Source organism: Panthera pardus, unplaced genomic scaffold, assembly GCF_024362965.1.
Source record: "Panthera pardus isolate Hobbes unplaced genomic scaffold, ASM2436296v1 HiC_scaffold_13, whole genome shotgun sequence".
Lineage (NCBI taxonomy): Eukaryota > Metazoa > Chordata > Mammalia > Carnivora > Felidae > Panthera > Panthera pardus.
Genome location: NW_026526688.1, coordinates 24,552,586 through 24,566,213, shown reverse-complemented (window position 1 = coordinate 24,566,213; position 13,628 = coordinate 24,552,586). Strand labels below are relative to the sequence as shown.

General features: G+C 37.6%; 1 protein-coding gene across 5 annotated transcripts in view; it reads right to left on the bottom strand.

Annotated features, from left to right (window-relative positions):
• SGCZ (sarcoglycan zeta) overlaps positions 1-13,628 on the bottom strand; it is a 1,075,859-nt gene that overhangs the window by 200,666 nt on the left and 861,565 nt on the right. For 4 of the 5 annotated variants that reach the window (XM_019466762.2, XM_053900917.1, XM_053900918.1 and 1 more), the window contains exon 3: positions 5,095-5,196. The exons of the other annotated variant lie outside the window; for it this stretch is intronic. In XM_019466762.2, coding sequence (XP_019322307.2) covers positions 5,095-5,196 — 102 coding nt within the window. The remainder of the gene's footprint in view (positions 1-5,094; positions 5,197-13,628) is intronic. 5 annotated transcript variants of the gene reach the window in all.

The following is a 13,628-nucleotide window of genomic DNA, read 5'->3' as shown; positions in this document are numbered from 1 at the left end:
CAAATTGTGACTCGTTGGAGATCACTCAAACTAGGTCAGGCAAGTGCTTTAAGTTTTAGAATTATAAATTTTTAATTTTAGTAAAACCATAGCTCAAAGACAATAAAAATAACCTAATATGATTTACAAGGAGACTATGCATCTACGGAAAAGTCTGAGAATCAGAACAACCTCCTCCCTTATACATAAAAGAAAAGAATTAGAGAGAGCAAGGGCAAAATTCATATGGAGGAAAATCAACCAATGACATGGAAGAAAAACTGTAGATGATGACAAGTTACTTGCATGCAGAGGAAAAATAAAGAGTTTAAAAGTAATTCGAGAAACGATGATAGCTGTGGACGACAAAGATGATCCAACATAAGAACGGTTGCTTTCTCTGCAGTGAAGACCTGAACAAATAAAAATGAAAGATACTGAGTGATATGATAGACAACATTTCCCTCAAATAAAATGGCAAAAATGTATTGGCAGAATGTGTTCAGGCAGAACATTGATGTCATCAGCAGGAGAAACATCCATACTAGGCTGCCTTCGGACTTTTTCTGGCAATACTCAGTGGTGGAATTTAATAGAGCAATTAGTTAACAGGAGAAGAAGGGATGAACCATTAATAATATTCCCAGAAGAGATAAAGACAATAGTCAGGCACCTTCAGCATGAAATATTTCAAAGATTAACAAACAAAACTCATTAGCAATGAAATATAAGTAAGGAGGGAATGATTAGAATAATGAACTCAGTCATGAAGACGCCGTAACAAAAGGAGTTGGTGGTTAATACTGCAGCCATCTATCTGTAGAATTAAGACCAATGTGCCAACACAATTAAAGTTGCAGAACAGAATGTAAATATTATGAACTGTGACAAAGTTAAAATAATATAATTATCAAAAAAAAAATGAAAATGAAGAGGGGTAAGGACAAATTGGAGAGGAGCTAATCACCTCAGATTGCACGGCAGGGAGTTAATGAACACTGTCTGAGATTAAAACGTGGAGCTAATGCATCCAGCTTCTTAATGATATTCATAGTCTTTTATTCTTAACCATAAAGACAATTTTTTTAAAGATACTCTTGTGAAGAAATATTTAAGCTTAGCAATTCTTTCCCATTTATTTCATATTTTTCTTCTATTAAATCGTGTATATATTAATTATAAATAGCATGTTCATGCCTCTATATTTACCCTTTTATTGGTGCAGATGTGTATTTATATAATTTGGTAATGCTTATCATATGTTAATAGTTTTTTTTTTTCTGAGTGTAAAGATTTCGGAATGATATGTGTTTTTAACTTGAAGATGTTATAGTAAAATAATAAACACTCAAACACGTAAAATGATAAAGATAAAAATGATAATAATAAAATGGTTACAGAAGTCTGAAGATTTCTATTTGTATGAATTTGTTTGTAGAGAGGAGGTTTACCAAGGTACCTGAAAGATACAGGGTCAGGAGATCACCATGTTGTGTAAACAGGAAAGAGGTTTTCTGTATTTGCCTGGCCCCATTGCTTTCTGTCTGGACTCTATAAAGAATAATTGAACACACAAGACCAAAAACTGCACCAAGAACTGAGCATCAAGGTTTTGAAGCCAAGTGAAAAGACTGTACATGAAGGGGAGAGCATAGCCTACTCCCAGCCCGTCTAAAACAGAGGTCCCAAGGGCTCAAATTTTAACTTTGCTTTGCTGTAGAATTACTGGAATTGGAATTATCTGGTAGCAGTTTCCCCAGCACAATTATCAGTCCATCATGAAGGATGCTGGGATAGGGGTCAATGGTAAGGTACTGCTTAATTAAGGATCCTTGAACAGGAAAAAAAAAATTAACAAGATAACTGTTCAGTGACTATTAGATGAGGCACGGTAACACAAAAAGTTCTAGAGAATTGAATGATGCAAAATTTGGGGGCAATCATCCCTGAAGTGCAGATAATTTAATCACCTTAGTTCTCTGGACTTATAAAACCTTGGGAAATATGCTCTACTTACATTTTTTTGAAAGAACCTGGTGATTATTTGCCCTAATTTCCTGATAGTTAAAAGATTCTGACCTAATGTTAAATCACGTGCATTGAAGTTTGACTCAAAACCTTACTATCATCGTTATCATTTATGGTAAGGTAACCTCAAAACCCATATCCTTTGTACTTTGCCTATCTGAAAAACTACATATGTAACTTCACAAATGTTAGGTAAGTACTTACTCCCTGAAAATAATGTTGCTAATTCTGAAATATGCAGTGAATTCTAAGATATCTCAAACACAGAATGTAATGTGTTTTTCTGTGTACTGATAATGATGAACCACTCAAAAAAGGCTGATTTTTTAAAAGCATGAAGAAGAGAGTAAACTGTGATTTATAACAGTAAACTTCAAATATCTATCTATACTGGTGGGAGAAGGAGACAAATTAACTTGGAGTAGAAACAGCCCATGGTTTACTATTTTAGGAGACTAGACGTGTGTGTCTGTGGGCAACTGAGTTTTTTTGACTGATAAAAATCTCTGTAATAGCATGGGATTAAACACCTACATACTTAGAAAGTTACTTTAAATAAGAAAATTCTTTATTTCAGAGTGGCATACTAATCAAATATAAAGAAAGGGACCCACTGCCATTAATGCAGGAAAACACACACACAAACAGGTGCAAATCAAAATTGCAGGGAAAAAATTCATACAAATTAAAATTGATACATATAATAGAGTATAGTGTATAGTATTTTTCTCATATCAATTGAATCCTTATAAGTACCTTTTGAATTTAATAGATTTCCTTAACTTAGACCTACAGGGACTTTGATATATTATCAGAAAAACATTCAAATACACAAAAGTGTGTGCAAATCCTGAAATGTATAATAGAGTTTATAAAGATCTCATTCTTACTAGTATTACTGGAATTTGTGCATTCTTTCTTAACCGAAGAAGTATTTTGATACATTGCTATGAAACTCACTGTATTAATGAGAAAACTCAGCCTCAGAGAAACTGGCTGGCTTTTTAAAACAGTAAGTGGGCTTTATGGCAGAGAACAAAGCACTGCCTACGTTCATGGGCAAGAGAATCCTAACGTGGGAACTGCTGATGAAAGATATATATTTTCTCTTCATTTTAAATATTTATTTTTATGGTGCACGTGTAGAGAAATGTTCAAAGAGGAAATGAGTCTCTATTTTTTCTGCCAACACCAGGCCTCCTGTCTGTTGACGGCCCAAGCTCCTACCTGTGTGTGCTGTGCTGGCTTTTGCCTTCACTGGAAGATGGAGAAGAGGGGGGACAGGAGGACAAACAACATGTCTGGGATGTGAAAGGGGGCACAGAGGTTTCAATCAGCACAGTAAGATTTGGAAAGGCTTATGAACTTGAGGTTGCAAAATTCCCCAGGGATAAAGGTCAGGAAGCCTGATTGCCACCACCTCCCATTTCGAAGCTATCACATCAGTGGACCCTTTCTTATTTGGTCCACTGAGGGAGTAAACACAGATCCAGTTTCCCAGGAGAATCTTGGTGCACAGGTGTTGTTATACTCTCAAAAATGTTTCAACTGGGAAGATAAATACTATGACCTGCCTGTTGGCAAAGGGCTTACCGATCCTTCTGTTAAGTTGGATTCCCGGGCAGCCACTCTGAATTGATCTAAATGGCTTCAAGGATCAATCTTTGCTGTCCCTGGACTTATCAATGGGATCATTTTCAAAGAAGTTCCTGCCTATGATTATTCTCACTTTTCTGTGTTCAGTAATTTCTTGGTTTCCATGTATAAGTTTTCATTTCTTCAAATACTAAGTTGTTGAATAGTACCGAACACAAGAAAAAAAACAGTAAATAACTGTGAGTGGCGGTGACTTCCAGTAGGAGGGAAGGTGCTAACTTAGGTATGCCCACTATTTTTTTCAGCGTTCATAAAAAAAAAAAAATAAGAAAACAAAGACACAACTTGTATCTTTTAAATTTAAGCAGTTTTTATAGTAAGGTCAGGTGTTCATACATGTGTCTATGGTATTATTCACCTGCCCCAAATCCAGCAGGTAAGGTGATCTCAGTGATAAATTTCTAGTACTGAGAATAGCAGTCAATACGGTGCATGTGTGAAGCTCTCAAGGTTTGTATATAATAACAAAATAAACTTAACGTTAATATAATTCACCTAATTGGAAGTTTTATGAAAAATAATCCTCTGTTCTGTTTTCACTATGAGATTTAAAGGAAAAAAAAATAACTTTGAAGGAAATGAGTAAATTATGGCTTACTATGCAACCCCTTTGCTATTATATTACATTGGTAATATTTAAAGATGATTCTAGTCTAAAATAGACTTTCATATTTATGAAGTAAGGTTAATAATCTTTCCACATTTTATATAATAACAAGCTTTCCGTTTTTTTCCTGTCTTACGGGATTTTCGCACTTACACACATATGCCTAATAGTTTCTAGTTATATTTTTTGGTATCCAATAATACTTTCTGAAAAGTAACACACAAAAGCCAAAATGTATAACGGCTAAACTATAATCTTGATTTTTAGCATGCTGGTAAGTGATAAAATACTCATAAGGCACACATACACACACCCACACATTTGAAAGGATAAATATTCGTGCTTGTTTTAAATACTGTTCATCCAGAAATAACTTTAATTTCTATAGTAAGACTTTTCCTCATCTTTTCTTTTTAGAAAATGCACGTTCATTTGAGCTGAAAAGATCTATAATATATTGAAATAAAGTCATTTATTCAAGTCAATGTTTCCTGCAAAAATTACCCATGATGTATCAAATGCCCCTTTTGAAATTACCATGATGTTGTATTTTTAACTTCTAGTGAAAATAGAGGCAAATTTATAGACTAACAAAAGCAACACTGCAGTTTAATTCAGAAATGGTTCTCTAATTTGTCTGTTTCAAACTAACCTTCTCCACTGGTTTTTCAATTGTTTCCTTGTTTTCATTTCTTCAAATAAATCTTTAACTTCAGGACACTAAATACATACTGAAGAGATAAGGGGGTTCTGGCCTCCTATTTCAAGCTAAAACATAACCTCTAAATTATCTTTTACATTAAGCCAAAGCCAATGTCACATACCTTTCGGGAATGAATTTCTTTCACATACAATGGAAGTAGAAACTCAGATATACCTTCAAGTCGGATTCCCTTCTTGGTGACTCTCAGATTTCCCATACCATCCTACAAGCAACGAAATATAGTTCACTTTTAGGTTCATTAGAGAATGAATAACTGGCCATAATTTTCTTAGGGCTAAATTGAGAAAACAGTAAGCTCAAATCAGTGATGATTTAAGGAAAATGAGAGACTGAATCTACTTAATGAATGATTGCAGCAGTCTGCATGCATATAGAGGGCTCTGTGTAAAATGAAAAGACCTCGTATCTTTTCATAGCTCTATCAGAGACTAGGATTTATCTATGAATAAACCCTTTACTTTCTTCATGCATTAGCCAGTTTAACTCTTTTTTGGGGGTATAAAGATACTTGCCACCTGATTATTGGAAACAAATTTTGTTTGCAGAGAGTTCTAATAATATTTTTACATTACAGTTATATACATATTTCTACAATATTCAAATAGTCACATTTGTGGAATGATTTCAACAAGTACTTAATAATTGGCTAGTATAAGTAAGCATGATATTTCTGTATTCAAATTAAGTTTATATCCTCTCCTTTAGAAAACAACACTCTATAAGGAGGATAAAACAAGTATATAAATAACACTTATGAGAAAGAATAACATGAATTTAAAAAGTAAGAACACAGTACCATGAGAATTAAGGAAAGATTTCAAATTTGATAAGAGAATAGACAATTTCTCATGGAAGAGATGAACTATGAGAAGGACCTTAAGAATATGGAGTTCCGACAGGAGATGTCCGTAGAGGGAGAAACAGAATGAACATCCTGTAATATTAAGAAACAGCGTGACATCCAATCTGGCTCATATATGTACTTTATAATACTGTAAGAGAATACTGTAAGAGAAAACAACTGGAGTTATGTTTTGAAGCCAGAGAAAGGAAAGCCATGAATGCGAAGGTAAGAAGTCTGTACTTAGGTCAAACTCTGGAAGAAAAAACATAAAAGTTCTTGAACAGCTCAAGGGCTTGGAATTATCAGAGTTAAGCTTTAAGATTAATCTGGTAGAGGCACTATGTGGGGCTAACTGGCAGAGAATCAGTAATAGGGGACAACTCGGTAATAAGTGTAAGGAATATGGTGGAAGAAAAGCCTATGAGACTGGGTGACTAATTTTATCTGAAAATACTGAAAACAGGGACATTTGTGACTAATCCCAGGTTTCATGACTATGACTAAATAAGGAAATGTGGTGATTTTTAAAAGTGGAATAACAAATTTTGTAGGCTCAACGACAAACATCATTGTAGCTTTGGACTTTCTAACTTTGAGGTATCATCGAAAATTCAGATATTTATCCATCAACTAGCACATCTGTAAAAAGTGGGTTGCAGAGTGACAATCGCTTAAGGCATGTCTGAATCTACTATGATGGATGAGCAAGTGTTCTCTGGGGAAGGTATCTATAAAACCAAGGAGAAACTCTTAGATAATGACTAGGTCTATGGGTGGGAAAGGACTATTTCATACATGAAATAAGGGTATGATTAGTATAAGAAGAAAGCCAAGAAATTCTCATGGCCCCAGTCTCTGCCACCTGCCCCTACGTCCCACCACCAAAGAAAGCCAATGATGTAGTATAGCAAGGAACAGAATTTTGAGTAAGAATTAAAGCCCTTTTTTAAAGTCTCACAAGGAAAATGACTACTGAGAAAGAGAGAGAGATTTTGAGGTGGTCGAGTCTAAATCCTCTAATGGAAGGACAGAGTCGTCAATTCTGGTTGAAATAAACTTGGGATGGGATGAAGGACTTCATTTATTGAGACTCAAACCTAAAACTGACCCTGGAAATGTCTAATAGGGAATTGACTAATTTTTTTTTTTTAAAGAGAATTTCAAGTTTCACTGAACACTTATTCAGATGAGAAAGTTGATCTACTTTTGTTGGGATGGCACAACCCAGGTTCTCCGAGACAGTGCTGGTTTATCCCACTTTTATGGTGTCCTCTTTCACTTTCAAAAGTGAAAAGTGTTTCTGATTTAGACATCAACTACATGGTCACCTGTTTACTGGCTCTAATTAGTATCATTTTGCAACATCACAGCTATCGACGAACAGAAACTGGCAAAATTAACAGGGAAAGAGACTCAAAAAGGAGGATTTGCTAACAGGAATGGCAAAAGTCCTAGGTATGGGGTTTGCCAAAGTACCACAAAATGATGCTCCTCCAATGCCTGACCATCATTTTTCTCATTGGGTGGAGACAAGTCAGTACAGCAATGTTGGACAGTAAAAAGAGCACAGGGTCAAGGAATGACAGCTGATGACCCATTAATGATTAAATTCAGCAGGAGTTAAGAAATATGAGAAATGTTAAGACAGGTTTATCATCAGAAAATGGAACCTTGAATTTTGAGATCTTGAAGTTGACAAAAATTTCAGACAGCATGAAACCTAAAGAACATCTGAGCAGGGGTAGCAGAAGCAGAGTGGAGATCGAACTTTCTGTAATTCAGAAAGAACATTCAAAATGACACGCGTGGCTTTAAAATATTATTTTGTCCCTGAGTGATTTTCTTGACTAAATCTCACACAGTGACTGTCCACATATATTCTCAAATGTCTGCCGGAAGGAAGTGTTCTAAATGTTCCCCATGAAGTTGCTATGGAAACATCTAGTGCAACTTTTAGTCAAACTCAGAACAATAGAAATAAATTCTATCATAAACATAACTCGCAATTCACACTAATCTTAAAAAAATGTTTTCATAAGATAACCATCTTAAATAAAGTAACTGGACATCCAGTTAACCAGGATATTATGGGTGCCATATGCATCTTTAATTGTGGAAAGCTTTGAATCTTCAGCTCAATGTTTTCTTCTTATATTTTCTATATGATACGTAACTTGAGGCATATAAATATATCTCACTTAAATTAGATGAAATAGATACCCCCGTATAAATGTAGGATTCTTATGGTAGAACTGTGTTTTGAATCTAACCTCACTCAAGCATGTCCATTTGTCCCTCCTTTTATTTCTCCTGTTTTGTATTTAAAAAAATGAATATTCAAGTTCTTCCATATTATCTACATGTAGTTATAAAATATATAAGAATTCATAACATATATACAGTATGTAATCACCCTGGTCCTCACAGGCATGTGCCAAGTCCATTAATAATTTATAAGATGGGGAATCCTGGGAAGATGGCGGCGTAGGAGGACTCTGGGCTCACGGCGCGTCCTGCTGACAACTTAGATTCCACCTACATCTGCCTAAATAACCCAGAAAACCACCAGAAGACTAGCAGAACGGAGTCTCTGGAGCCAAGTGCAGACGAGAGGCCCACGGAAGAGGGTAGGAAGGGCAGCCAGGCGGTGTGCGCTCCACGGACTGGCGGGAGGGAGCCAGGGCAGAGGGGCGGCCCTGTGGCCAAGCAGATCCCCCGAGTCTGGCTGGCAAAAGTGGAGGGGCCGGACTGAGTGTGTTCTTACAGCAAGCAGGACTTGACATCTGGAAGGTTGTAAGCTAACAGCTCTGCTCTGAGAACGGGAGGGCTGGAGGACAACGGGAGGGAGAGTTGTTGAGCCCCTGACGACAGAGCGCAGCTTGGTGGGGAACAAAGACGCTCGCCAGCGCCATCTCCCTCGCCTGCGCCATCTCCCTTGCCCATCCCCCAGCCACAATCCCAAAGGGAACCGGTTCCTGCCAGGGAACTTGCTTGCAGCGCACAAACACCCAACGCTGTGCTTCTGCGGATCCACCCCTCCTGCAGGTCTGACTCCCTCCCATGCCACAGGGCCCCTCCCGAAGCGGGTCTCCAAAGGAAAAGTGAGCTAAGCCTGCCCCTCCTGCCCATGTGCACCTTGCCGATCCACACCAGCTAATACGCCAGATCCCCAGCACCACAAGCCTGGCAGTGTGCAAGTAGCCCAGACGGGCCACGCCACCCCACAGTGAATCCTGCCCCTAGGAGACGGGAAGAGAAAGCACACACCAGTCTGACTGTGGCCCCAGCGGTGGGCTGGGGGCAGACATCAGGTCTGACTGCGGCCCCGCCCACCAACGCAAGTTATTCAAGACAGCACAGGGGTAGTGCCCCGCAATCCCGCACCACTCCAGGGACTATCCAAAATGACCAAACAGAAGAATTCCCCACAAAAGAATCTCCAGGAAATAACAACAGCTAATGAACTGATCAAAAATGACTTAACAATATAACAGAAAGTGAATTTAGAATAATAGTCATAAAATTAATCGCTGGGCTTGAAAACAGTATAAATGACAGCAGAGAATCTATTGCTACAGAGAACAAGGGACTAAGGAACAGACAGGAGGAGCTAAAAAATGCTATCAATGAGCTGCAAAATAAAATGGAGACAACTACAGCGGATTGAAGAAGGAGAGGAGAGAATAGGTGAAATAGAAGATAAAATTATGGAAAAAGAAGAAGCTGAGAAAAAGAGAGATAAAAAAATCCAGGAGTATGAGCGGAAAATTAGAGAAGTGATGCACTAAAGAGAAATAATATACGCATAATTGGTATTCCAGAGGAGGAAGAGAGAGGGAAAGGTGCTGAAGGTGTACTTGAAGAAATCATAGCAGAGAACTTCCCTGAACTGGGGAAGGAAAAAGGCATTGAAATCCAAGAGGCACAGAGAACTCCCTTCAGACGTAACTTGAATCGATCTTCTGCATGACATTCATAGTGAAACTGGCAAAATACAAGGATAAAGAGAAAATTCTGAAAGCAGCTAGAGATAAATGTGCTCTAACATATAAAGGGAGTCTTATAAGACTCATGACTGATCTCTCTACTGAAACTTGGCAGGCCAGAAAGGAATGGCAGATCTTCAATGTGATGAACAGAAAAAATATGCAGCCGAGAATCCTTTATCCAGCAAGTCTGTCATTTAGAATAGAAGGAGAGATAAAGGTCTTCCCAAACAAACAAAAGCTGAAGGAATTTGTCACCACTAAACCAGCCCTACAAAAGATCCTATGGGGGATCCTGTGAGACAAAGTACCAGAGACATCACTACAAGTATAAAACATACAGACATCACAATGACTCTAAACCCGTATCTTTCTATAATAACACTGAATGTAAATTGACTAAATGCACCAACCAAAAGATATAGGGTATCAGAATGGATAAAAAAACAAGACCCATCTATTTGCTGTCTACAAGAGACTCATTTTAGATCTGAGGACACCTTCAGATTGAGAGTGAGGGGATGGAGAACTATTTATCATGCCACTGGAAGTCAAAAGAAAGCTGGAGTAGCCATACTTATATCAGACAAACTAGACTTTAAATTAAAGGCTGTAACAAGAGATGAAGAAGGGCATTATATAATAATCACAGGGTCTATCCATCAGGAAGAGCTAACAATTATAAATGTCTATGTACCAAATACAGGAGCCCCCAAATATATAAAACACAAATATAAGCAACCTTATTGATATGAATGTGGTAATTGCAGGGGACTTTAACACTCCACTTACAGAAACGGATAGATCATCTAGACACACGGTCAATAAAGAAACAAGGGCCCTGGATGATACATCGGATCAGATGGACTTGACAGATATATTTAGAACTCTGCATCCCAAAGCAACAGAATATATACTTTCTTCTTAAGTGCACATGGAACATTCTCCAAGATAGATCATATACTGGGTCACAAAACAGCCTTTCATAAGTATACAGGAATTGAAATCATACCATGCATACTTTCAGACCACAATGCTATGAAGCTTGAAATCAACCACAGGAAAAAGTCTGGAAAACCTCCAAAAGGATGGAGGTTAAAGAACACCCTGCTAAAGAATGAATGGGTCAACAAGGCAGTTAGAGAAGAAATTTAAAAATATATGGAAACAAACGAAAATGAAAATACAACAATCCAAACACTTTGGGATGCAGTGAAGGCAGTCCTGAGAGGAAAATACATTGCCATCCAGGCCTATCTCAAGAAACAAGAAAAATCCCAAATACAAAATCTAACAGCACACCTAAAGGAAATAGAAGCAGAACAGCAAAGACAGCCTAAATCCAGCAGAAGAAGAGAAATAATAAAGATCAGAGCAGAAATAAACAATATAGAATCTAAAAAAACTGGAGAGCAGATGAACGAAACCAAGAGTTGTTTTTTTGAAAACATAAACAAAATTGATAAATCCCTAGCCAGGCTTCTCAAAAAGAAAAGGGAGATGACCCAAATAGATAAAATCATGAATGAAAATGGAATTATTACAACCAATGCCTCAGAGATACAAGCAATTATCAGGGAATACTGTGAAAAATTATATGCCAACAAACTGGACAACCTGGAAGAAATGGACAAATTCCTAAACACCCACACGCTTCCAAAACTCAATCAGGAGGAAATAGGAAGCTTGAACAGACCCATAACCAGCGAAGAAATTGAATCAGTCATCAAAAATCTCCCAACAAATAAGAGTCCAGGACCAGATGGCTTCCCAGGGGAGTTCTACCAGACGTTCAAAGCAGAGATAATACCTATCCTTCTCAAGCTATTCCAAGAAATAGAAAGGGAAGGAAAACTTCCAGCCTCATTCTATGAAGCCAGTATTACTTTGATTCCTAAACCAGACAGAGACCCAGTAAAAAAAGAGAACTATAGGCCAATATCCCTGATGAATATGGATTCAAAAATTCTCAATAAGATACTAGCAAATCGAATTCAACAGCATATAAAAAGAATTATTCACCATGATCAAGTGGGATTCATTCCTGGGATGCAGGGCTGGTTCAACATTCACAAATCAATCAATGTGATACATCACATTAATAAAAGAAAAGATAAGAACCATAGGATCCTGTCAATCGATGCAGAAAAGGCCTTTGACAAAATTCAGCATCCTTTCTTAATAAAAACCCTCGAGAAAGTCGGGATAGAAGGAACATACTTAAAGATCATAAAAGCCATTTACGAAAAGCCCACAGCTAACATCATCCTCAACAGGGAAAAACTGAGAGCTTTTTCCCTGAGATCAGGAACACGACAGGGATGCCCACTCTCACCGCTGTTGTTTAACATAGTGCTGGAAGTTCTAGCATCAGCAATCAGACAACAAAAGGAAATCAAAGGCATCCAAATTGGCAAAGATGAAGTCAAGCTTTTGCTTTTTGCACATGACATGATATTATACATGGAAAATCCGATAGACTCCACCAAAAGTCTGCTAGAACTGATACATGAATTCAGCAAAGTTTCAGGATACAAAATCAATGTACAGAAATCAGTTGCATTCTTATACACTAACAATGAAGCAACAGAAAGACAAATAAAGAAACTGATCCCATTCACAATTGCACCAAGAAGCATAAAATACCTAGGAATAATCTAACCAAAGATGTAAAAGATCTGTATGCTGAAAACTATAGAAAGCTTATGCAGGTAATTGAAGAAGATAGAAAGAAATGGAAAGACATTCCCTGCTCATGGATTGGAAGAATAAATATTGTCAAAATGTCAATACTACCCAAAGCTATCTACACATTCAATGCAATCCCAATCAAAATTGCACCAGCATTCTTCTCGAAACTAGAACAAGCAATCCTAAAATTCATATGGAACCACGAAAGGTCCTGAAGAGCCAAAGTAATTTTGAAGAAGAAGACCAAAGCAGAAGGCATCACAATCCCAGACTCTAGCCTCTACTACAAAGCTGTCATCATCAAGACAGCATGGTATTGGCACAAAAACAGACACATAGACCAATGGAATAGAATAGAAACCCCAAAACTAGACCCACAAATGTATGGCCAACTAATCTTTGACAAAGCAGGAAAGAGCATCCAATGGAAAAAAGACAGTCTCTTTAACAAATGGTGCTGGGAGAACTGGACAGCAACATGCAGAAGATTGAAACTAGACCACTTTCTCACACCATTCACAAAAATAAACTCAAAATGGATAAAGGACCTGAATGTGAGACAGGAAACCATCAAAACCTTAGAGGAGAAAGCAGGAAAAGACCTCTCTGACCTCAGCCGTAGCAATTTCTTACTTGACACATCCCCAAAGGGGATTAAAAGCAGGGGAATTAAAAGCAAAAATGAACTACTGGGACCTTATGAAGATAAAAAGCTTCTGCACAGCAAAGGAAACAACCAACAAAACTAAAAGGCAACCAATGGAATGGGAAAAGATATTTGCAAGTGACATATCGGACAAAGGGCTAGTATCCAAAATCTATAAAGAGCTCACCAAACTCCACACCCGAAAAACAAATAATCCAGTGAAGAAATGGGCAGAAGACATGAATAGACACTTCTCTAAAGAAGACATCCGGATGGCCAACAGGCACATGAAAAGATGCTCAACGTCGCTCATCAGGGAAGTACAAATCAAAACCACACTCAGATATCACCTCACGCCAGTCAGAGTGGCCAAAATGAACAAATCAGGAGACTATAGATGCTGGAGAGGATGTGGAGAAACAGGAACCCTCTTGCACTGTTGGTGGGAATGCAAACTGGTGCAGCCA